The sequence below is a fragment of the Panthera leo genome, chromosome E3 (genome assembly GCF_018350215.1).
Source record: "Panthera leo isolate Ple1 chromosome E3, P.leo_Ple1_pat1.1, whole genome shotgun sequence".
Lineage (NCBI taxonomy): Eukaryota > Metazoa > Chordata > Mammalia > Carnivora > Felidae > Panthera > Panthera leo.
Window position 1 is genome coordinate 1,548,518 of NC_056694.1, and position 25,932 is coordinate 1,574,449.

Sequence of the window (25,932 nt, forward strand, 5' to 3'; positions counted from 1 at the left end):
CTCCCCGCGTCCGAAGATTCGCTGTGTCGTGTCGCTCGGCGGTGTCCTCCAGGCCCGCCCATGGTGTCACACACGGGCAGGGTTTCCTTCTCTCCCGTGGCTCAACGATAACCTGTCGGGCACCTACCCGGCGCCTCCTTCCCCTGCCCAGCACTGACGGGCACCGGGGCCGCGTGGCCATGAGCGATGCTGCGTCAGGGGGGTGCAGACGTCCGCACCACGCACCGGATTCCCTTCCTCTGGGTGGGTGCCGGGCGGGGGCGTGCTGGAGGGTGCGGCGGGCCCGGGTGGACGTGCCTTGGGAACTTCCACTCCGTCTCCTCCCTGTGACTCCCGTGAGAGCTGTCCCCGCGGAGCCCGTCTGGCGGGCACCCGGGGCCGCTTCGGTGCACGGCACCGCTGCTCGTCCCGGGGATGGGAAAATGGGGACGCAGAGGGACCGAGCGCCTTCTCCAAGGTCACAGGTTAAGGTCCCCTGCCCGTCACCCCGGGAAAGCCCGTGCTTCCCACGTCACGGACCGCAGCCCATCCTGGCCTCTCGCTCACAGCAAGTCGGGCGCAGACAGCCCACGCAGCCCTGACGTGCCGAGGCAGCTGTGCCGTGGACGTGCCCTCCCGGCGGCTGTGCCTCCTGCCCCAGCTCCCTCGGCCCGCGCTCCTGCCCATCCCCCCGTCTTCCACGGAGCCAAATTCTGCGAGTGCCCCTCTCAAACCGAGCCCTCGGGCCGCGGCTCAGCGGCGGCTTCTGCTCCCACGAAAATCCCATCACGGTTGGCATGTGCGCGCGTGTCCCTCTGCCCGTCCGGCTAGACTACAGGCACTAGAAGGGCCGTGACCCAGAACCTGTGCAGGTGACCTGGTGGCACGCAGTACGTGCTGGGGAAGGGAGGGAGGGGGTGGGGGCACGAGAAGGCGGCTCCAAACCCCTGCCCGTAACCGTCCACGAGCACCGAGGCCACGGGACCGCGTCCTCGTCTCTGGCAGAGGCAGCCCAGGCTGCGGGGGTGGCACCCGGGGCCTGTGTGCAGAGCTCGGCTGAGCCTGACCTGGGAAGCCCTGGACCCAGGGCCCTGAGGGATGCCGAGGCTCTCGAGGGACACCACGGCACGGCAAGGAACGTGCTGGAGAAGCCACAAACTGGCGGGCGCTTAGCAGCTGAAATACGACTTGTCCCCTAGAACCTTCATAACCAGGTGGCCCCAGAGCCAAAGAGCCTCGGTTTTCGTTAGAAACAATATGGGCCATCGTGGCCTGACACTGGCCCACGCAGCCCACACGAGGCCGGGTCGGGCTCAGGTGGGAGGGGTTTTTGGCCAGCAAGCCGGACACCCCGTCCGTGCCTGGAGGGCGTGTGGGGACAGATGCAGGTTCTCTCCTCCCTGTCTTCTGAAACTTCAGCACTCACAGCAGCATTTAAATGACGCCGTCCCACAGAAAACCCTGATCCGCGCTCCAGCAGACTCCGTCCAGCCAGCATGGGAAGCTCTGCAGGCACAGGACGGTCAGAGAGCCCGCCCCACACACGAGGCCCGGTGCATCTCGGCCCCGGTGAGAGTTCTCACCCCAAACCACGGGCCACAGACCCACCGGGATCTGGTCACCAAAGGAGGGGAAGGCTGCGCTCGCCCGTGGCCCGGGGAAGGGGTGACCCCGGGTCAGCGTGCGGCCCCGGCCGCCCCGCCCCTCACCGGGAGCGCTAGGTCACCGGACGGCTGTCCAGAAGGGGACCCACACCTGGGCCCTCCAAGTCCCAGAGGGACCTCCGGGGTCTGGAGGAGTCTTTGTCATGATTCAAGAACCCCGCGAGCATCGCGGGACGGAGGCACAGCCTGAGGAAGTCCCGGCTCCGCAGGGAGGCGGACATCTTCTGAGGGGACCCCAGGCGGCCGCACACGAGCCCGACGGACCGAGGAGCCGGACACTCCGCACCGCGGTTAAAACCGCCCTCGGGCTGGCGGCGATCTCGGGAAGCCTGGACGTGGTGGGGAAACGCTGGCGGCCGCCGGCCAGGGGAGCAGAGGCCGGGACGGCGGGCCCCCGCCTGGCCCCGTACCTTCGTCAACAGCAGGACCCGCTTCTGGAGTCTCCGGGCCAGGGCCTCCTGTGTCTCCCGCCTCTTCCTCTCCTCCAGCAGCTGGCCGCTGGCCTGGCGGACCTCCTCCTGGAGCTGCTGCCGGACCTTCTCCAGCCCACGGGCGCTGCGGGGAAAGGAGACAGGGCAGAGCAGTGAGGCCTGGCCCGCAGGATGGCGCCCCCGCCACGGCCCCCCGGGACCAGGACGAGCCCGTCACGTAGGTCCCAAAATAGAGCCGCACGTGCAACCGGCACACTGCCATTTCCTTACTTGTGAATAGCTACTTAGAGCTTTTCAGGAGTTTCTGGATTTCAAAGAGACACCCAGGGTGATCCCAGAACACGGCAGGCAGCGGGGGGAGGGGGGGACTCAACCCCACACACAATGGGAAAAATTGTCAGCAGCGCGGCGCTCCGGGGAGACGGCACTTCTGAATGAGCTAAATTACCGGCAAGCACTTCCATCCGGATCACAGCAGCCAGATGTGCCGCGGGTGTGGGGGAGCCCCCGCCACCCGGAGGTGGGGCCCGCTCCCCCAGCGCTGCCCCGCCGGACGCCAGCGGGGCTCCGACAATGGCCGGGGTGCCCCGCAGCGGCTCCCCCTCCCCCCCCCCCCACAGGCCAGACCCCCGGCACGCGGACCTTGCCCGTGGGTCCCACCGGAGCCCCATGCAAGTCGTCCCTTCAGGGGGCAGATGACAGCAGGGGGGCCCAGGTCAGGGCTCCGGGCTCCTGATCACCCACAGGCTAACACCCCACTCCCCGGCCCAGCCCCGAAGCGCCTTCAGAGCCCGGCCTTTGCCCCAAAACGCGCTCGGCCCCTCAGTCCTGCCCGGGGCCGCCCTCTGCTCCTGACCTGTTCCTAAACAGCAAACGGCAGCCGGCACCCAGCGCTCGTGGACAACCCCTGACTCCCGAGACCACGCAGCCTCGCGATTCTGCACGCGGGGTGGCCGTCCCCGCGGCCTGACGGAGGGGACGATGACCAGGGGAGGGGCCGCGAGGGGAGGCGTCCCCGGACCCCGCAGGGCCGGGAGGCGCCTCTTCCGAAGGAAACGCAGAAACATGGTGTCTTCAGGATGTGCTGAGAGCTGACGCACGTGGCGCTCACACAGGCGGCATGGTGGGCCAGGCCACGCCGGGGAGGGCGCCCGGGGGCTCACGTCACACCTGGCCTCCCACCGCGTCCTTTCCGCTTTGACCCCACGACCTGAAGGAAACCTCACTTCCCGGGGACGGCGGGGGACGCTGTCTTCGGAGGCGGCGTGCGCCAAGCCCACTTCCCTCCCGCACGAGCGTGCGGTTTCTGCTCTCATCTGGTAGTTCAGTCTGAGCGTGCGCATGAGTCACAGAGGGAGCGGGTAGGAGGCTGGGCCGGCCCAGCGCGGGAACCCCCGTCAGTAGCTCAAGGGTTCAAGGGAACAGTGACCGGCTGCACCTGACTCCTCTTGGTGCTCCGCAAAGACGTGAAATAAGACAGAAGACAGGTAAAAACAGTCATTTGAAACCGGCCCGTTAAGAGGCTATTTTCAGTTCTGATTCAACTTGACGCTGTGCATAGGCCAAGTTAATAATCGAGGACTGAGATCAACTCCAGATCCGCGGGACCCAGGTGGGAGCTCACGAGTGCCTTGAATCAGCGTTCCGACCGGCAGTGTCCCCTCGCTCATACACGCAAGGCCAAGCCACCGTCCAGCCAAGCTCAGGGATAAGGAGCCACGGACAAGCCGCCCCGAGCACAGGCTTGGTGGGGACGGCCTTGGGGGAGTCTGAGAAGCCCCGGGTCCCCCCATGTAGGAGCATGATGCCCACACATCCGTGAGGGGGTCAAACCGGAAAGTTCCCCACCAAGAGCGGGTGGCGGCCAGGAGGCAAGCCGAGGCACAGGACGCCCACGTCTTAGTCTGCTGGCTGCCAGCTCCGCGTGCTTAAATCCCCCGCGTGCTTAAATCACGAGAGGGCTTCAGCCCCCAGTACCTGGTGGGGCCCACTACCCAGTCCTGGATGTCACAGACACAGCGCATCGGCCGAGAGGCAATGGGAAGGCAACGGGGCCCAGGCTGGCAGTCAGAAAGGGAACCTGCCTCAGGGGCACCTGGGGGGCTCAGTTGGTTAGGCGTCCGGCTTTGGCTCAGGTCATGATCTCACGGTTCATGGATTTGAGCCCTGAGTCGGGCTCTGTGCTGACAGTGTGGAGTCTGCTTCGGATCCTCTGTCCCCCCGCCTCTCTCTGTCCCTCCCCAGCTCGCGCTATCTCAAAAATAAATAAATAAATACACATAGGAAAAAAAGAAAGAAAGAGAGAAAGAGAGAAAGAAAGAAAGAAAGAAAGAAAGAAAGAAAGAGAAAGAAAGGAAGAAAGGAAGAAAAAACAAAGAGAACCTGCCTGTCCCAATGGTGAAATGCCTTCCAGGGAACCGGGATGTTCCGGAAGGAACAGGGCAGAGGACACATGGCCCTGCAGAGTCAGCACTGGGCGAGCAGCTGAGCGTATCCCCAGCCCTTGCCCTTGGCCAAGGGACTCCCTGCATACTCAGGGCTGCTGGCCCTGCGGGCTTCGTCCGCGCTCAAGCGTTTCGGAGACGGAACTACAGGTCACACTCCTCTTCAGGGCATCACAGGGGGCGCGCTCCACAGAGGCTTGTCCGGGACCATCGGTAGCCCGGAGGCACCCGGCCGTTCTCAAACGCAGGGACCAGCACGAGCCCGACCTCGCGGGGCCGTGCGCCGATGGGGCACAGAAACCATGTGGCTCATGTCAACCGAGAGAATGTGGCATGAAAGGTCGTTGTCGCTGCCTGTCACGCTGGAGCTGAGATGAGAAGAGAGAGCCCTGACGTCACGGAGCAGCCGCCGCGGGAAGCAGCGAGGGAAAAGGCGGGTGCCATCCGACCTACCAGGTCAGACGTGTGCGGGGTACTGCTGGAGCGCCCCAGCCCCGCAAAGGAGAGCGTGGGGCAAACGGGCGGGAGTCCACGCACACAACTCAGTCACCGCAACAGGCACGTGACGGTCAGGGAGCCAACACCCAGGTGTGCCACTGCCTCGCACGCAGGGCAGGGTTCGGGGGCCGAGGGCACGGCTCTGGGAGATGGGAAGTGCAGACCCCCCTCCCCATGTAGGCGTCCATTTAGCAGGAAAGAAGGAGAGGGGAGTGGAGGGGAAGGGAGGGGAGGGGAGGGGAGGGGAGGGGAGGGGAGGGGAGGAGGGGAGGGGAGGGGAGGAGGGGAGGGGAGGGGAGGAGGGGAGGGGAGGGGAGGAGGGGAGGGGAGGGGAGGAGGGGAGGGGAGGGGAGGGGAGGGGAGGGGAGGGGAGAGGAGAGGAGAGGAGAGGAGAGGAGAGGAGAGGAGAGGAGAGGAGAGGAGAGGAGAGGAGAGGAGAAGGGAGGACAGGACGGGTTGGGGACAAGGAGTCAGGACGGACACACTTCTGCATATAAACTCCACAGAGACAGAGCAACGGTGAGCCGCACACTCAAGGGGCCAGCCCCGGGGCGGGGATCCTGGCCTCGCAGGACAGAGGGCGAGGGATAGCGAGGCCCTCAGGCACCAAGAAGGGCCGGCCTCCCAGAGGAGCACGCTTTCCTGACGTTTCCACAAATCCTGGCCAAAGTTCCCCGAGTGAGTTGTTCAAGTCAGCGGCCAGCAGACTGCCCCGCCCCGCCCCCACAAGCAGAAAGGCAGAGAGGGACCCCACGTGCGCAACGAGCCCGCGGCCCCGACGCGAGACACTAGTGCCCGACGGCTGACCCTTCTCGTCGGGCTGTCCTCTCCGGTCCACCTCAGCCTTTCTTGGGAAGCAAAGGAGAATACTCATAAAACATTAAACCACTACCTTCCAAGCTGAAGTTGAACTCTGGGGTCAGTGGCATTTCCGCGAGCCTCTGGGGGTTCAAAATGAAGTGCTTAGTGCTTGAAGGAGAAGTCGGCAAGCCTATCGATCAATGCCTTCCCGAGCGGGCGTCTGCCGAGGGAGACGCGGTCTCAGCTTCTGAGAACCGTCTCTGTGTTGCGGCCCCTCCCGTCACCCTCACCTGAGGACGCCTACTTTCAAGGAACAGAGGACCTGGCTCACTCTGAAGCGGCAGGAGACGTTTTAATGACCTTCTCGGAGACGACCTCGGATGCCGGCTCCGGCCCCACACGACCCCTGCAGCCGCGCCTCCGCGGCCGGTGCTCTCCCGGCCACGCGCCTCTGGGAAGGACCCGGACAGGGTGGTGCTGTCCATCCAGGAGGGACGACCATTCCCCATGCAGCGTCGCGCCCGTCGTGGGCCCAGGAACACGGGAGGGCGCAAACACGCCGACGGCCATCGCCAGACCCGAGCGCAAAACAAACCTTTAACCAGCACACTTGGACCGGCGTTCGCAGGCAGGCGCGCGATTACGTGCCCGAGAACACGCAGCGCAGCGCGAGCTAGCCTGTTGGGGGTGAACTAGGACGGCAGGCGCACGCCGGTCTCTAGCAAGTACGCTCTTGTGCAAAGCTAAGAAAACGTTAACAAGATTTTATTCACGATTTTGCAAAATCTCGAAAGCATCCTCTTCCTTCGAGCTCCAAGGAGTGCAGATCAAACCACTAACACATATGCTCTCTAAGCTTCTCCGGTTTACAGATCGTAAATTCGGGCCCCGTGCACCCCACGGGGCCGCAGCTCGGGCCAAACCGCCATCCAGCAAGTGAGCCCGTTTTCTGTCTGGGGCATTCGGGCACCCATGCCAAGCCAGGATGGACGGGCACACGCAGGCCTGGCCCCAGAGTGCACAGGGCCTGGCGGGGGCTGCAGACACACCAGGGGGAGGCGGCCAAGGTCTTGGTTCCACCGAAGCTCAGCAGGGAATGCTGAGAGGCCGAACATTCTAGAAGCTGGCTCATCCAGCGGAAGACAGGGACGGGCTGTGGAAAGGAGCACCGCGCACGTTCACGAATGCCCCCGCAGAACCGCCCCGCGGGAGAGCGCCCCAAGCCCTGCGCACCCTTGGTGCAGCCGTGCCTGTGGGGACCTGGCAGGGGGCCGCGCGGCAGCTCGGGAGGACGACGATGAACTCACAGAGGTGCACGGGTACCGGCTGCAGAAACTCTCCCAGAGGCAACCGTGGGCCACGGGCCTGGAAGCCAGCACAGAGCACCGCCCACTGCCGGCCCCAGCGCACTCGCCGGGCGGGACGCTAACAGGGGCTTCCGAGAGAGACGCAGAGACGTGGCCCCGGAGTCTCCCGGCTGGAGAGATGCAGTAAGCCCGGTGTGACCCCATTCGGTGTCTGACTGGCCGGGAGCTCCAAGCCTGACCTCCCGTTTCCCCACAGATAAGAAGGAAGCCACTGATCTCTGCCCTGCCTCACGGGCCACAGGGAATCTAATGAGACACATGTGCGAAGTGCAAAGCAAGTGTGAGCTCCCCTGCCGTGTCCCTGCCTTCACAGGGGCGGGGGCACTCGGGCACACCTGCCCCCCGCATCCAGCTGGGGCGGAGAAGCAAGGGTGCGGCCTTGCAGGTGCCTGGGAGACCTCCTCCGCAGACCCCTGGCTGAGACGCACACCATGTTACCCCACGTGGGACGAGAGGCAAGAGCAGAGGAGGTGGCAGCCAGGGTCTCCCCAGAAGTGGGAACTCCGGGACCCGTCTCCTGAGCGGACAGGCTACCCGGCATGCCACGGGCCCAGCACGCACGCCTGGTCTTTGCCGGACCTCGAGAATCAGAGACGGAAGGGTGCTGCCACAGTCGGGCCCCTGCGCCCCTGGTGAGTGGGCAGGGGTCGCACAGCTGGGGCGTGGCGAGCCAGCCGGGCTCCTACTCAGACCCGGAGCCCCGTCTGCACGTGGGCGCCGGCCCACCACGCGGCCGTGGCCAGCCCTGACCGGCACAGCAAGGGCAGGACTTGTGCCACGTGCAGGGGAGAAGGCAGGGAGCAGACGACAGAGTCTGCAGGTCCTGCTGGGACTCACCGAGGGGGCTGCCTCGGCGAGGCGGCAGTGAGCCTCCGCCTGGCGCGCCTCAATGCCCGGGCCGGGCACGCACGCGGCCGGCCGTGTGTGCCATCAAATTCCTATCCTAAGTGTCTGCAAGCGTCATACACGTTTCTCTGAAAAATAAAAAGAAACCAAACAGCAGAAAGTAAAACCAGAGAACAAACAAAGCAAAGGCCATAATGGACCCGCTCAGAGGAGCCACGGACCAGCAGGCCAGGGGCTGCAGGCCAACCTCCAGCCCTTCCCAGGGCGCCGCTCGCACGAGCCTGCCGCTCCTGGCGTCTCGTCCAGTCGGAGTCCCCAACCGAGCGAGCTTCCGTGCGTCCCACGTGGAGGCCACGCCGGGGACGCTCGACTGACCCGGAGACGCGAGAAGGAAAATTGCCCTTGTGGTTTCAGTTCGATCCCAACCACAGTGAGCGAGGTGATGTAGCCCATCAGCTGCCGACGTGTAAACGCACAGGAAGGGCTGCCCCCAGTTCACGGGGGCGGGGAGGCCAAGCGAGGCGAGCTCCGCGTCCCTCAGGGCCAGGGTGCCAGGCACACGGCGGAACGAGCTCACCACCCACCCCGGTGCCCCACACCCTGGAGCTCCAGCTGGCGAGGCCACAGGCCCGAGGAGAACGATGGGGGACAGATAATTAGAGCAAGCCCACGGTCGGGCAGCACGGGGCTGCATCCCAAGTGCCACAGAGACGCCTGGCTCTGGCCTCTCCGGCCTGGGGAAGGCTTCCACATGTGTGAGGTCACCCCGGCCCCAGCGTCCCCGAGGACGAGGGCCCGTGCACAGTGCCGGAGACGCAGGAGTCCCACAGCGAGCAGGCTGGGGGGCCGGGCCTCGTCCCTGCTCCTACCCCCGTGCTCAACTACCATCCACACCTGCCTCTGGAAGATCAGGCTTTGTCACAACACAGCCACACCTGCTCACCCACATGGTGTCTGTGGCCCAAACGGGCAGAGGGAGCCGTTCACGGACCGTCTGGCCCCCTGCAGACACCGGTGGCCACTCACTGCCCTGGATTTATGGTTTGGAAAGCACGAGGCTGTAGGTGAGCAGCGATGAAGGCCGCCCCCGAGGCGCTCCCCACCAGCGCAGCTGCTGGCCCAGCTGGCCCCAAGCTCCGTGCGTGCTGCGCTCCTTCCTGCAGAGGCGACCCCCGGGGCATCCCCTCACTCATCACTGGGCACCCGCTCACTCGCTTCCACACCTTCCTGTAAGACCCCCAAACTCTCTCCTCCGAAAAGGACCCGGGCGGCTCCAGTCCAAAGCCACGGCCACCGTGACCCGCCGTGTGACGGCGACCGCTCCGGATGTGTCCAGGGCAGCTCTGACGTCGGGCTACGTGGGCAACGAGGTCCCACCTTCCCAGGGGCTCTGTGTGCCCCCGCCTCCCCGGGGACTGACGCTGGGGAAGGCAGGAAGCCTGGCGGGGGAGAGTGCGGCCACCCTGGGAGGGGCTCCCGCCGGCCTCCTCTGGGTCTGTGGGGGCCGGAGGCCAATAGAAGCCCAGCCGAGGCGGGACGGGAGGCGGCGGACGAGCCGGCAGACTCTCGCCCACCTCCCTCCCCGGTGTCGGCCAGCGGCCCCCTGGCAGCTCCGAAACTGAGGCGCCCGACGAGCCGGCGATCGATAGCCACGCGCCCAGGAGCGGAGCGGCCGCCTTCCAGCTGCCCGGCAGTGCCTGATTAATAAAGCCCATCCTGCCCGTTTGCTTTCCCATCGATTTTGCTGTCCTCGACCCAAAGCACAAGTCAATACCCAGTTAGGTGTGGCACCCTCGGGGGGGGGGGGGGGGCCGCTGTCTCCCCACTGGGCAGGAGCTCCCCCGTCAAGGATGAAGGGCCCGGGGGCCGCACGCGGGCACTCCGGTGACACCCAGGTGCCCGAGACCGACAAGCTCTCTGAGGGCCGGCGCCCCACTAATAAACATCTCCGCATTTCCCGTGCCAAACAACAGAAACGAGAGGAGAAAACGAGCTTTTACAACATCATTACTTTCTCTTCTACGATTTCTTCGCGGAGCCAAGACAGGGAAGCATCTGCCCGGCTGTCTCCGTGTCAACACAGCAGCTCACTTGTTAATCTACCTCCTCCCCACCCCAGGCTCCAGGGCCCGGGGAGCTGACACTTGAGAAATGCCAGCTCTAAGCAGTTTATTTCCTCCTGAACTTTAACAACTAAGACAGAGATGACCTTTAGAAGGAAGGGCCAGTGCCTGTCGGACCCGTGGGAGCACGGCCCCGCCCCACCGCGGGAGGGGTGCTGGGCGGGGCGGAAGGGCCCCCAGGGCAGGCCGGCGTGGGGTCCCCAGGCGCGCCCGGACGACCACCCGCATCGTGGCTCTGGAGCGTGCCAGCGCAGGACTGGGGGCCACGGAAGCCCGTCCTCGTTGGGGTCTTCAGACAGGAACCCACTCGCCGACACACAGGCCTTTCCAAACTTCCGGGTGGTCGCTGTGGGTCACCCTGCAGCCGGCCCGCCCCAGGCGGGTCTGAAGGAACGGTGCCGGCGAGGGCGGCGGGGTAACGGGGCAGTGTGCTGGGCACTCAGCAGTAATCCCGACACCGGACGAGACGACTTGAGAGCGCAAGTCTGGAAGTGTCTGGACAGAGCGTAGAAAAATAAAGGCCCGCTGCGATTACAAACACTTTTTGTTTTCTCAAATTCCAGCAGAACAGGAGCCAGGCTGACCATGAGGACAGTCACCGCAGTTCTGGGTGTGACACATGGCCACACTGCCACACCCGGGGCGGGGGGGGGGGGGGGGGCGGCGGTTCGCCCACAACACCCAGAGGGCAGGGGCGACACCCAGGGAGCCCAGTAGAGAGGCCAGTCTCCAGGGCCACAGCGAGGGGCGCCCAGGGGTGGGGATGCTGCTGCTCACTCCTGCCGCGCAGCGGGCAGCTCACCTCACACCCCCACACCAGGCCACCGAGAGCGCCATCTGGGCAGGAAGGAAGGAGCCGGCAAACAGGGACCGAGGGCGTGACCTCGAGGAGGGGACCTGCCTGACGTGGCCCCGAGGTCCCGGCACGTGGTCTTGTCCCCCCCCCCCCCCCCCCCCCCGCACAGAGCCCACACCAGAAGCCCAAACGCCCTGGCCAATGACCGGCCACACGCAGGGGGTCCCCACCCACCTCACTTGCACAGAAGGGGACCGTCTTCCCAGCGAGCCTCACTTGCTTTCTCAGGCATTAACATTACAAAACCATCTGTTGAATAACTGACTCGCTTCTCATTGGGATAAAATTCACCGTTTTAACCACGTTAAACTGAACAATTCAGTGGGTTTCAGTATATTCACGACAGGGCCCAAACAGAACACGAATTCGAAAAGACTCTTCACCCCAAACAGAGTCCCACCCCCCACAGCACCCACTAATCTCCTATTGTGTGAGGATTCACCGGGTGTGGACGGTCCGCGTTCGGGGACCCCGACACGGCGGGGCCGTCTCTGCCTCTCCTGTCTCCACGTGAGCACCACGTGTCCGAAGTCTGTCCCCGTCCGTACCAGGTGCGACCGCGCCTCGCCCCCGAGAGATGCCGCACCGCCGGCTTACCTGTGCTGTCTGTCTTTGGCCCACTCCCCGGCTTCCGTGAGCAGTAATGCTTAGCGTCTCCAATCCCCTGGGCACACACCTAGGGCGGCCACGCTGGACGGACAGGACGCCACTTTCACCCCTCCGAGGACTCGTGCGACCGAGTCCCGCCACACCGCGGCGTCTCGCTATGCCATCTGTGCGGGCTCGGTTTCCCCACAGCCTCCACCAACGCTTGTTAGCGTTCGTTATTATTATTACTTTTTTACGTTAATACCACAAGGACCCTGTGTGCAACGGTACATGACCGGTTTACTGTTACGAATGCTATACCGTCGTCTTCCTCGCCATCCCGGCGGGGGGAAGGGGGGCCTCACTGCCGTTTCAGTGCTCTTCACGAGACTGCTAGACGTTTGTACGAATGTCTACGTAAGTCCTTCGCCATTTGTTTTTGCGGCAAAATATACACGACATAAAATTTTAACCGTTTCTAAGTGAACAGCTCAGGGCACCAAGCACATTCACGCTACTGTGCAGCCGTTCTCACCATGTGTTTCCAGAAGGTTCTGTCTCTCCACACTGAGACTCTGTCCCCATTACACACGGACCCCTGGCCCCACCGTGCCCAAGGGTTTGATGACGTGACCCCCGGCACCTCATGCTAATGGAATCACACGGTGTCTGCTCCTTCTGGTCTGGCTCATCTCACAGAGCATCCACCCCGTAGCCTGTACCAGAATTCCCTTCCTTTTCAAGGGTGAATGATATTCCCAAGTCCAGACGCAGCCCTTTATTTTAGTCCATCTACCTGCTGAAGGACGCGTGGGCCGCTTCCTGCCTCCACCTGCCCTGAACGCTGCTGCTCTGTTCCAGGCACACCGTCTTCCACGTCGCCCGCACCACATTTTACCAACAGTTCCGGCCCCCGTACCTCCTTCGCCAACCCCTGCTGTTCTCTGGGTAACTGACCGCCACTGTCCTCGCCTCCATTCCCCTAGAGATTAGTGATGCACCTTCCCACGTCCCTTTGTGTCGTCTCTGCAGGAATGTCTATTCAGGCCCCTGTCCGTTTTCAAGCTCAGTTGCTCGTCTTTTGGGTGTTGAGCTGTGAGAATTCCTGATGCCTCCCGGGTGCCAGATCCTCACCAAATACATGATTTGCAAATATCTGCTCCCATTCTGTGTGCTGACTTTTCACTTCCTTAACAGCATCCTTTGATGCATTTACATTGTTAGTTTCAACAAAGCACTGTGTGCTTCTGGCATCTTAAGAAGCCCCTCCGGAGTTCAAGGTCACAAAGACTTAGGACAGTAATGCTTCTTCCAAGGGTTTATGGTTTCGGCTCCTGCATTCACAGCCGTGATCCGCCAGAACTGCCATCTGTGTGCGCGTGAAGCCTGAGCCCCGTGAGATGAGTCACGGAGGGATCCTTCCCCTTGTATGTTTGGGAACGCTTTGAGAAAGATCGGTGTGAGTTCCCTCTTGAAACGTAAGGCAGAATTCACCCGTGAGGCCGTGTGGTTCCAGGACTTTCTCTGCTGGAAGCACTCTGGCTGCTGACTACGTCTATTTGTAGTCTCCACTCCTTTTCCGTCAGTTCTGGCACTTTCTGATCCTCTAGGACCTTGTCCGTTTCATCGAGTTTGAATAATATGCTGGCGGACGACAGATACCTCACCGCATTCTCTCGTGGTCCCTTCCGGCTCCGTGAAGCCTGTAACGATGTCCCCAACCCTCTCTCTCCTGGTTTTCCTGAGACTTCACGCACGTGTGCTCCGTTGGTCCAGCTCAAAGTTTGTCCATTTTATTCTTCTTTTCAAATAAATAACTTTTTGTTGTTTTCTTCGGTTCTCTATTTATTTTATCCGTAACTTTATCACCTCCTTCCTTCTGCGGGCTATGGATTTTCTCCCTCGGAGCACTGTTCGTGCTGCCTCCTGGCCGCACCCTACACCACGCGTGTGCCCAGTTAACCACGTGGCTGCTCTTACTTCCCGTGTCTCTTCTTCCACTCACGGGTATCAATGTGTCATTTGCTGTCCACCCGTTTGTGATTTTTCCAAATTCCCCCGTCAATGACTTCTAATATCCATTCCACTGCGGTAGAACATACTCTGTGAGACTCTGACCCTCTTAAATGAGACGCACTTGGTGACGTAACTTGTGATCCGCCCCACAGACACCGGTGAGGAGCGTCAGAGACGCCTCCGTGCCTCAATTTCCCGACCTACCAACAGGGCAGCGACCCCCACCTCGAGCCTCTTACACAAATCTGAGGAGAGGAAGCATTCGAGGGGAGTCTCGGTGGCAGCGGTGGGCACTCAGATAAGCCCACAAGGCACCAGTAAGGAGTCTGTCCTCACACGCATGCGGCTCGTCACTGAGAGATACTCCCCAGACTGATGCCAGGGTGACACCGTGATCTGCCAGAGAAGTCGGACAGAACCTCACTGGCGGGGGGCGCGAAAGACGCAGGAGCCCAGGCAGGAGCCCGCGCTCGTGTGCTCATGTGCCCACGGACAGAGGGCAGGGCTCCCGCGCTTCTGGGACCACAGTGCAGGTGCCATCCTCGCTCGCCCCGTGTCCCACAGACCCTGACCGGGGGCCCCGTGGGGAAGGCTCCCTCCCGAGGAGCCCCCCTCCTGCATACACACCACCGGTGCCTTTCAGATGAGAGGGGCTCAGCAAGCCCAAGGGCTCGGGCGCCCAGCGAGCGGAGGAAGCAGGCCGGCAACAAAGAGAAGTGCTTTCCTTTACACAATTCCTTCACAGGAAATGGATCTCAAAGTGGCCATCTGCCTACTAGATTAGCATCCCAAAGCTACACCAGCACACAAGGAGGAGCGGCTGAGCCGAACTTCTTGAGGTAGAAAGGTCCCATTCACATGATAATAGCGGGAAGTGCTCAAGAAGCAGTTTGGGGAAGAAGCGCCCGCCCGCCACCCCAGCGCACGGCAGGGGCCAGGCCACAGGGCAAGGACTGTGGGTGCCCGACCGCACCCGCCCCTCTCGGGCCCTCCTCCGGTGCCCGCCCAGGCCAGTCCCTGAGGACAGAAGGTGGGGGCACCCTCGCCCGGTGACCACCTGCCTGGGGGGGACGGGGAAGTGACCTGCCGCAGCCTCGCATCCAGGGCCTCTCCCTTCCCCGTGGGCCCTGCAGCTCTCCCCTCAGAGCCGTGTCCCAGGAAGGACTCCAACCAGCCCGGCCCCAGCCCAGCCCCAGCCCAGCCCCGGCCCGGCGGAGCGAGACCCGGCGCCCACGTCTCCACGGCACCTCAGCAGGCCGTGCGGCGGTCCCCCCCTCTACCCTCGCCAGCCGGGGAGCTGCGGGGAGGGCGAGGCCGTGCGAGGCCCCCAACGCCTCGGAGGCGGCCTGCGAGTCATTCTGAAGGAATGAAGGGCAGACGTGGAGGCCAGGGCGCTCTGGGGCTGGGAGACGGAGGTGGGGCGGGGGGGGGGGGGGGGGGGCACGCGCCCGCCCCGCGTCCGCCCGCACAGGCCCAGGAAGCGCCAGGGCCAACCCAGCTGCAGAGGAGCTGCCAGGCCCAGAGCCCTCAGCACCGCGGTGTGGAACAGCCCGGAAAGGAGGAACAGCACCTGGAGCACCACGCTGGAGGCAAAGGGTGGCGTCGGCTCTCTGGGGCCCGGGTGAGCGCTCCTCCGCCTCGTGCGCGTGCCCGGGTGAGCCAGCGCCTCCGTCGTGTCCAGTTCGCCGCAGGTGCACCACCCCGGATCCATCGGGAACGGCCCCAGGAGAAGGGAGTGGCCCCGGGGGGCGCCCTCCACTCGGCTTCCCGGTCCTGCCACGCCGGCAGGTGCCACAACAGCACCTGCCCCTGTTGCCCTCAGCGGCAGACGGACGGCCTGGCAGGGTAGGCAGACCAGAGGCAAAGGCGCGTCCCTACGTAACGGCCCCACGTGACGGGCCCCACGTGACGGCGCCTTCGTGACGGCCTCCAAGGAAAAGAAGTAAAGGAGCCTGCACCTCTCAAGCCTGCCCACCACCACGGGGAGACACGGGGCCGCCGTGGTCCCCGGGCAGAGGCCGGCAGCTCTCGGGCCAGGGCCGCCCTGGGTCGCTCGCATGGGGACCAGGGGGTGCCGGGCACCAAGTGGCCGAGAGACACAGAGGGAGGGGAGGAGGGCTCCACCGTAGTTCGGCAGAGCCTTCAAGGACGGGCTGGGCGGGCAGAGGTGGGGAAGACGGGGGAGGAGTGCAGCACGGGCCCGAGAACGCCGTGCCTGTCAGGACGGAGCCAGATAGCTAAGCTGTGTCCTTGGTACAAACACACAACTGCCAGGAAGGGGTTATTCTGTTCAGAAGTGAGCCTGTATTTTCAAGCCACTACGGTGAAGAGCAAGGTGACCGCGACGGTGAGGACAGCGGCGACTGTCGGTGCCAGTGCCGCACCGGCTGATGCGTACCCGAGGGCTCCCTCGGGCTCCCGGCGGTCCCGGCAGGGAGGCGCCAGCAGCTGCCCCACGGGAAAATAAAGACAACGACTCCGAATGGAGCGGAACCAAGACGGGCAATTAGGCGTGTCTGCGCCGATGCCCCCCCCCCCCCCCCCCCCCCCTCCCCCCCCCCCCCGTCTTCCAGGCACGGTTCTGAGCAGGGAGTGGGGTTCCCGGGTCACGGGTTGGCTAGGACTGTCACGGTGTTGTACCGGATGGGAGAGGTTAGATGACGTAACGAAAGAAAAGACCCCAATTAAAGCAACAAAAAAAGATGAAAGGAACAGTACAAAATCCATTTGAAGATAATCTTGTTTTTATATTTTATTTTACTTATTTTAAGAGAGAGGACACGAGCAGGCAAGGAGCAGAGAGAGGGAGAGACAGAGAGAATCCCAAGCAGGCTCCGCACTGTCAGTGTGGAGCCTGATGTGCAGCTTGAACTCACGACCCCTGAGATCATGACCTGAGCGGAAATCAATGGCCAGATACTCAACTGACTGAGCCACCCAGGCGCCCCCGTTCAGAGATAACTTTAGGAGCGCCTGGGTGGCTCAGCCAGTTAAGCATTTGCCTTAGGCTCACGTCATGATCTCAAGGCTCAGAGCCCCGTGTCGGGCTCTGTGTGACAGCTCAGAGCCTGGAGCCTGCTTCAGATTCTGTGTCTCCCTCCGTGTGCTGCTCCCTCTCCCCTCCTTGTGCTCTGTCTCTGTCTCTCTCTCTCAAAAATAAACATTTAAAAAAATTAAAAAAAAAAAAAACAAAGATAACCTTAAACATTAAGGAATTCTATTTTTTTTTTTTTCAACGTTTTTTATTTATTTTTGGGACAGAGAGAGACAGAGCATGAACGGGGGAGGGGCAGAGAGAGAGGGAGACACAGAATCGGAAACAGGCTCCAGGCTCCGAGCCATCAGCCCAGAGCCTGACGCGGGGCTCGAACTCACGGACCGCGAGATCGTGACCTGGCTGAAGTCGGACGCTTAACCGACTGCGCCACCCAGGCGCCCCAAACATTAAGGAATTCTAAAGAAAACAAACCAACAGGCATGATCTAGGACACAACATCGAAGAGTCACCATCGTTAAGAGACCGACTTCCCTGAATCAGCCCATATTTAAGGCAATACCAATTAAAACTCCATTTATGTGAAACGAGACAAACCAAACTTGAAGTTCACGGGAAGAAATGAATAAGGGACCGCCCACCCGGCATGCAGACGCCTCACGCGGCCACAGAAACTACAGCCAGGCCGCGCCACCCTCGTCAAAACAAGGACACGGGACTGAAAAGTCCGAACGGAGAGAGCAGGATTGAGGAGAGGCTGGTTGCCCGCAGTTGTTCGGACAACTGGGAAGGGCTCTGGAGCGCGGTGCTCTGACCACAGGGCGGCCTCGAGGGTCAGAGGTTGCAGACGTAGGACAGAACCATGGAAGGAGACTGTGGAGGAAAAAAGAATGTCCTTTCCACATTCGTTCAAACACAAAAACAGAAGCACTGAAAGAAAAGGCTGATGAACTCAACTAGGTAACAATTAAAAATTAATGTCTGCAGAAAATTTTCATAAGCAAATAGAGGGAAAATGTCAAACTGGAAAACCATATTTCCAAAGGGCTGATTTCCTCAAGCTATTAAAAGCTCCTCTAAAAATTAATTTTTAAAAAGACAGAAACACGGATAAAGGTTGTAAGCAAATAGGGAGAAAAGTACGTAAGTCACATATACGCGGAGGGCGCTTCACGCAGGAAGGCGGATCGGCCAGCAAGCACGTGAGACGGTGCCCGTTGTCAGGAAGGCGCACGCGAGCACCGGGGGGCGGGGGGGGGGGGGGGGGCTGGCGAGGAGGGGGCACGCGAGGGGCAAGCCGGCAGCTTCTCAAGCACGGTTCACGCCCGATCACTCCCCCATCCTGTTCCGAGGGCACGCTCGCCCATACCTGCATGGAAACGCCACCCGCGGACCAAGGGAAGAGGGACGAGCACGCCGTGGTGGAGTCCCACCAGAACTTCACTGGGCGGTAAGGGGGGGGACCCCTGCGGTGGGGCGGGCACTGACGAGGCGGGTGGGCGGGGAACCCCACCTTCGCGTCACGCGTGTGCTCGGAGGAACAGGCCAGGCTGCAGGACGGGCACGGCATCTTACCGCGTGTCAATGACACCTCGAGAAAGTGCCACTGAAAATCCACGCCGACAAGCATGTTCGCCTAATGTCAGCAGCACGTCTGACTGCTCTGGCCCCTAACACAGGACCGCCCCCCCCCCCCCCACTGGAGCCCTGTGGGGGCCACACTCCCACCCAGGAGGGCGGGCCCTGCCCCGTGGGGCTGCATCCGGCCGGGACCCCTGACGGGGAGGAAGGGAGGCCCCCGACACGCATCAAACCCAAAGGCAAGAGGGAGGGAGGTCAGGAAAGGGAAAGGGTCAGAAGCGGTACCGACACCGCGGCACCTGGGTCGCAGCCTCAGAACGAACACAGTCCCGGTCACGGTGCGAGTAGAGACAAGGGCCGCCAGACGAGCCGCCCGGTCGGCGACCGAGGGCAAGACGAAGACAGGCCAGGAGATGGCCAGAGGCAAACGCACACGGCGGCTGGCACCATCAACCCCTCCCCCCGAGGGGCCCCCCACAACCCTCAGCTGCCCTCAGGACAAAAGCGAAGCGGGCCAGGAACGGACAGCCCAGAGTCAAGGGCAGGGAGCGGCCGGGAGGCTGAGGTCACGGGCGAGCTAGAGCACGGGGCCCGAGACGAAACCGGACCACCAGAGTCTGAGACGAGTGGGACCACGACGGTGGCCATGCACCCAGAAACCGGACTTCCAGGTTCACCCCGGCCCTCCCTCTCCATGTCTACGCACAGGGCCGGGGCGGCGCAAGGCGCCTTCAGGAGCTGGCACAGTGCGTGCCGGGGCCGCGTGTCTCAGCCCACAGCACCGGGCACAGGCGACCAGCCGGGCACGGGCGCCGGAGCGCCAGCCACCAAAAACCACCCACTCGAGTCCCTCCTGCGCAGACCACAGGGCGCCGTCCCACAGCCTGGAACAGGTCGAAGTGCAGGGCCAGACGATTCCGCCCGTCGAGAAGGGTCTGTGGAAACGGTGTGACCGCGAGGCACAAACGAGCCGATCCGGAACAGGAAGCCGGCCGCCAGGGCAGGGACGCTGCGGACGCCCAGCAAGGGTGGGGGGCACGGCCACGCTGACAGCGTCGTCCCTGTCCCCGTGTGCACGTGAGCCTCTGACGGTACGGACACCGGCCGAGGTTCCGCGGCGCGTGGGGGACGGAGAAGGACTGCGGGCTCCCGCCAGCCTCCCGCCGCAGCCACAACAAACCGCAATTCCCGTGCGCCAAAACAGCGCAAACGGATATGGGACGGGAAAACGTGCGTGCTTCGTCAACAGCAATCTGCTTCTGAGACCTTCTCCCAAGGAAATGATCAGCAATGTAAACAAAGATTTGGGGACGTGTGTATCAGGCCGGGTGTCATTCAGAAAAACGAAAAAAGAGAAAAAAGGATCTACCGGCAAGTTTGGCTGAGAAAGAGTGTTCACAAAGAAAGTGATTTACAGCCAAGAGTCAGGTTTTAAAAGACTACGTGACATGGAAAGTGCTCACGTGAGGTTAAACGAAAGAAAAGGACCCAAACCAGACGGCACACGAAAGGACGTCTTCCTAAACACGACATCAGGGAAACACCCACCGTACACGCACGCCAGGAGAATCTAAGCCGGCGGCACGGCCACACTGGTTTTACTGACGGGAGGATTGTGGGAAACCTTCATTCTCAGCTGTTCTCATTTTGTCGTGCTTTGTTTTTGTCAAACGTTGTAAATGACAATGTATTCCTTCTGTGATCAGAATCAAAAAAAGTTATTCAAGCAAAGTGCTGACATCGCTCTGGCCCGCCTCCTTCCTTCCAGGTGTGCAAACCTAACTCCCAGCATGTGGCGAAGGCAGATCTGGCAACCAGCGGAAGAATCGGCCCAGGGCCAGCCCCTCCGCCCCCTGCACGTCCACGACCAAGGGCACGGGCGGCACCAGAAGCCGGGGACGCTGGGCGCTGGCCAAAGGAAACCGGAATGAGGTGGCCAAGGAAAGCTCGGGAATGCTGAGCGGGTCTGCGGGTCCAGGGGGCTAGGGGTGGGCCCCCCAAGAAGAGCGCAGTCAGCTGGGAAGGGACGGAAATGTCAGGCCGTCCCAGGGACGAGAAAACGAGCGGAGAGGCGAGCGGCACACCCACCCTGCAGCCGGGCAGGTCCCACTAGGTGCCGTCTGGCACCTGCCCGACTGACCTCCCGGGAACCGGGACCCTGGTCGGTCCCTGCAGCCCGCAGACCACGGAGTCGACGCCCCTCGGCCCTCCTCATCCAGCGGAAACGTCCGGCACCAGGGGCGAGGACCACTCTTCCCGCCTTCACCGTGGGGCTGACGCCGCCCACGGCTGGCACCCCCACGTCTGCCGCACCCCTGCAGCAGCATGGATGAGTACCGCTGGGCGGGGCACGGGGCCTCGCTGCCTGGTGCCCCCCCACCCACCCGGTGCAGTTGTACCACGTGCCCACCGACCTCGGGCTTGGCCACTGCGTCCTGCTTCGTATTCTGCTGAGGAAACGGGGGCAGCCACGTCTTCCCTCCCCTGCGCCCGCTCTCTGCATCACTTCCTGCCGGCCACATCCCCACCAGGACAGACCCCGATGCCACCGCCTGTCGGCAGGGACACGCTCAGTTCCAGCACGGCCCCTCGCCAGGCCATCCCTCTCCACATTCATCCACAAACAAGCCGGTGTCGTCTACACGTGCACCCCGCGGGCACCGCGCCGACTGGCCCCCTCCCGATGCAGAGACCACGCAGCCCGCCTGGCTCCGCTCTGCCCACGCTCTCACAGGCTTCCCCCGCGGCCCCACAGAACCCGCTATTGTCCCGGCCACCACGAACTACACACTGCAAACTTCCAAATGGTCGTCTTACCTGGTCGACCTGTGGCAGCCACTCACTGGTCACCCCGGCTCTGTGACACGCCCTCGTCCACGGTTCCCAGAATCCCCCACGGTCCAGCCTCTTTCACGTGTCTGTCCTCCTCCCGGCCTCTTCCTCCTCTGTCTATGCTCATCAGAAGGAAACGGGTGGACGGAAAAACTGAGCAACTCAGGGAGCAGCCCCATACGTGTACAGCCGACGTGTATAGATGATGACAACAGTCCAGCAGGGAACAATGACCAGGTCAACCGACTGCCCGCCTGGAAACCGGGCCACATGCCTCAGGGGGACAGCAGACCCAAATGTGAAAGGCAACATTATACAGCTTTTTCAAATACACACAGAACGTTTTTCTAAGCAGCCAAAGGTTTCTTTACGGAAGACACAAGAAGACGTCACGGCACAGGAAAAACCTGATGAACGGGGCTTGATGAGGACATGTGTGTCCCACGTGTAAACACACGCAGGGGACCTGAGCTCCTGTGGGTCCGTAAGCATACAGCGAACGACACGAAAGAGAAGCGGGCACAAGGACACAGTGGTGCCTGCCGCCGGGACGGTGGGGAGACAGGAAGCAAGTGGGGCCCCCAAACAACAGCACAGGGACCACAGACTGATGCCACGGCTCGGTCACCCCCCAGCCCCGAGCACGGCACCCCACCAGCACACCCAAGCTGAGAACCCCCAAACGCCCGCCAACAGCAGAGCGGTTTAAAACCCAGGGACCATCGCGGAGCAGTGACAACAGGCGTGTCGGACACGTACACGTTCCGTGCGTGACTCTCACGCTGCACATCAGCGCAGGACCACACACATGCCTATCCACGCAACCCCGCCTGGATAACGCTGAAAACAGGCAAGACCCGTCTCCAGTGCTGGAAGCCAGGCTGGCGGTTTCCAGAAACAGGACAGAGGACTGGAAAGGGCAGGAGGTGGCTTTGGGGACCAGAGACCTCCTGCCTTTTTTTTTTAATGTTTATTTTTGATGGGGGGGGGGGGGTGGAGGGGAGGAAGGGAGACACAGAATCCGAAGCAGGCTCCAGGCTCTGATCTGTCAGCACAGAGCCCGATGTGGGCCTTGAACCCACAAACAAGGAGATCGTGACCTGAGCCGAAGTCTGACGCCCAGCCGAATGAGCCGCCGGGCACAATGACGTCCTGCTGGGAGCTCGTTACACTGCTCACCGATAACGTGTACGTTTCTTAAACACGCTACGGTTTTTTTTTAAGTTAGGAAAACAAAGTTAATGCCTCAAAGTGGAAAATCATTTAAAAAATTATTCTTTTTCTTAAAAGGGAACTGTTCTGTACCTCTCCTATGTGCACCCCTCCTTCGACTGCAGGGTGCGCGGGTCCACGCGCCGCCGGAGACAGACGGGGATCAGCTGCAGCCCGAGGTCGCCTTCGCTTGCAGGAGCAAAGACAACATGATGATGACTGACGGGGGACATGTGGACAGCACTGGTCGTCGCCACGAAAACCAGACGGAACGGACGAAGGGCAGGGAGGTCAAGCCTGCCTGAACGGTACGCGAGGATGCGCACACGCACCCAGGCCGGGCCCGCGTGGCCAGGACGCCACGAAGCGCCCCCGGGAGGGGAGCGAGGAGGAGGACCTGTGCGAACGCCGTGGCGTCCGTGGACAGGCCATACGCACGGCACACACAGGGCCAGAGCCCGGTAAGGTCGGGCGGGGCGGGGTCTTCTCTCAGGAGGGCTGTGGTTTCCTGAGGAGAGGGGAGAGGGTGTCAGTGGCAAGGGCCTGGTGGGGGTGGCAAACCTCAGGGCCACCTACATCTAACTACCCCAAGAGGGTGCGCACCCGACCGTGACATCACCTTGGAGGACGCAGAAACGAGGAGGCAGCTGCCGCTCACGACAAGTGTGCGGCCCCAGGACGGCCTCCAGGACGCCGGGGTCCTCGATGGCCAAAACGAGGACTCCCAGAAAGTAAAGGAAGCGTCTTCCTGTGCGGCAGGCGGGGGGCAAACCCAGTCCCTCTCGAGCATGCGAGCTGTGGCCGTCCAGCCCCCCAGCGTCCCCACCTGTGGACAAATGCGTGAGATCTGATCCCCAGGCACCTGCAACCCCATGGCTAAATGTGAACTCGGGCCCCGGTTTTCCCTCCCCTGAGCCGTGTCTTCTACTGCGTGCTCTGCACAACATTTTGCGTTGTGCAATCTTCTGCTGCCCCGTTGCCTCTCCTGGGGATCCCAACGGCACTAATCACCACTGCCGCTTCTTGCTTTGCTACATGGAGGAGGCAGGGGGGAGTGACAGCGACGTCACAGACTACAGAAGGGCTAAGGCCAGGGTCAGGCGATGCGGCCTCCGCTGCAGAGGGCCGTGGCCACCGGGAGAACCTCCCGGTGTCTGTTTAAGGCAGACCAGTTGACTCGAGCCCTCCAAGGAACACAACGGCGGAGGCCGGGGCCCAGGCTGGCCCAGGCTGCACCCGCCCAGCCCCTCCGTGCCCAGGACTGGGCCGTGCGCACAGAGTCGTGGTAACGCACGTGGGTCGAACACGGGCTCCAGCCCCTTCCCAACTCCTACCCATCCCCAACCCTGACTGGCTGCATGACTCTGGGCACGGGGCTTTCCATCCGAGCCTCTGTCTCCTCGGCCCCCTTATGGGGGTCCCCCTGTTGACTGCTGGAAGCAAGACCAGCTGTGCGGACCAGGCCCGACCAGCCACAGCAGCGATCACTGGTACGGGAACTCCTACTCCCCAACCCCACTGTGGACCAGCCGCACGGTCCCAGGGGCTGTGCCAGGTGGGGCGGCAACACGAGGCCGCACCGGGCACGCAGCGCCTCTAGGGACGAAGTCACACGGGACTGAGTCCAAGCGTGGTCTCTGACGAGGACCCAGGGGAGCCCCTGGCACAACAGGCCCCGGGCCGCACAGCTCTGCCTCCTCGGGGTCACCCTTGGTCTGAAAGCGCGCTCCAACAGCGTCAACTCGGAAGACCCCGGCACGGCCTCGTGGGTTTGGGATGACGAGCGCGGCCGGCCTTCACAAGAAGCCCCACGGCGTGGCCTCGTCAGTCGGGCTCTACCCACTGAAGGTGCTCGGTGAACGCCGGTCTACTCTAACCTAACCCTGACACGCGAGCCCGTCCAGGGAGAACACTCGGGGCCAGGGCCGCAGGGAGGGAGGCTGAGACCAAGGCGTGGCGCTCGGCCCGGGCCCGACCGAAGCCGGCTGCGTACAGCGGCCGTGACCCCGGCACAGGAGGGGGCCGGTCACACGGCAGCAGGCCACCGTGTGTGCGCGGTCCTGCCCGGCTCGTGCAAAGAGCGGACGGGGACACGGAAGAACGCACCACGTGCAGCGGTGCAGACACGTGCGTGTCCCGCAGAGCTCCAGGCCCTGGGAATGAGGACACGCGGGCCAAGAGAGCCGCACTACCTTCCCGAGCGGCTACACGGACGGCAGGCCCGGGGGCCGCACTGGAGATGGTGCACTGGGGGGACCACACGGTTGGGGCCGGGCAAGACCACGGAAACAAGGCACCCGGAGCTCAGCAAGTTCAAGCCGGGGTCAGGGTGACTTTCCCACCCTGGCCTGAGGTGCCTCCCGCCCACAGCACGGCTGGGAACACGGGCCACGTCCCCACGGAGCTCGCCAGCAAGGGCGGCCTCCCCACGGAGGCTGGGGCTGCCTCGGCCTCATCAGTATTCAGCAGCACTCGGCTCCCCTCTCTCGCCTCCTTTTGTGCTGCAGAGATAAGCAGCATTTCTCATCTCTGCTACCTCCCAGCTGCAAATATTCAAGACTTCCTTTCTTTTTACTTAAAAAGTAAAATCTCATTTTAGATTTGCAAGCCAGACAGCTACCCGTCCTCACTGCACTAATAACGCACCACCCAGAGGCCAGGCAGGAGCGCAGAGTGGAGAGCGCGTCCGGGGGAAAGTATCAAAGCCCCGGGAACCCGAGCCAGAAGAAGACCTTCACAACCCACCGGTCACGTTCAAGGCCCCCTGCCTTGCCTCGAGATGGGAAGCGGCTCGGCCAGCACGTCCTGTCCTGTCGGCAGTCCTGAGGCCACAGGTCCCACGGGGCACAGACCCCACGGGCCACCCCGTGTGGAGCCGTCTGACAACGAGGGCCTGGTGACAGGTGGTCCCCGTGACCTCGGAGTTCACACGGTTACTTCCGCCGGCTGGGGGCTCCCTGCAGGGCGGGACCACACGCTTCCTTCCACCCATACGCAGCCTAGGACCCTTTGGGGGACATGGGTCACTGACGACCTAGCAAGAGTCTGGGACGAAGAGAAAGCAAACGCCAGGCACCGGCTGAGTTTCTGGAGACGGACGTGAGGCCTCGCCAAGGCTGCGGCACGTGGCCCAGGGTGCCTCGACCAGGACTGGCTGGGAAAGCGGGAGCAAGCCAACAAACCCCCCCTGAGCAAGGCCAGGGTCCTCGCTGACTCCCCCAACCCCGTGCGAGAGAGCAACAGAGTCTTGGCCTCCGGCTTCTTTGGCGGGGATGAGACACTGAAGACAAGGGCTCAGCCAAACACTCCCGAGAAGGAAGCGCCTGCTTCCGGACGGTGACAGCTGCCGCCGGGCCTGGCTGGCACCCGGGGTCCTGCACCAGGACCCGGCCCGAGCGGCAGGCAGGAGGCAGGCCTGAGCCCTCCCTGCATCCTGGCGACCGCTGCTGCCATGCCAGCATCTTCAGTAGCCGGGGCGGCCCGGAGGGGCTAGAGGACGGATGGGGGGGGGGGGGGGGGCGGCTCCCCGCCCGCAGTGAGCCCCCGGGGTTTACGAGGGGCCCACGCGGGAGGGGCTCCCGCCGTCAGAGCAGGAGCCCGCAAGCGTCTCTCCCACAAGCTCACCTTCGGTCTGCAGACACGCCTGACAGGTTGACACCGCTGTTAAAATTTTACCGTTTACGTAACAGCTCAGTTATT

The 25,932-nt window shown here is 62.8% G+C and overlaps 1 protein-coding gene across 3 annotated transcripts in view; it reads right to left on the bottom strand.

Annotated features, from left to right (window-relative positions):
• Positions 1–25,932, bottom strand: part of MAD1L1 (mitotic arrest deficient 1 like 1) — a 317,511-nt gene that overhangs the window by 191,910 nt on the left and 99,669 nt on the right. For all 3 annotated transcript variants that reach the window (XM_042921292.1, XM_042921291.1, XM_042921290.1), the window contains one exon: positions 2,054–2,198. In XM_042921292.1, coding sequence (XP_042777226.1) covers positions 2,054–2,198 — 145 coding nt within the window. The remainder of the gene's footprint in view (positions 1–2,053; positions 2,199–25,932) is intronic.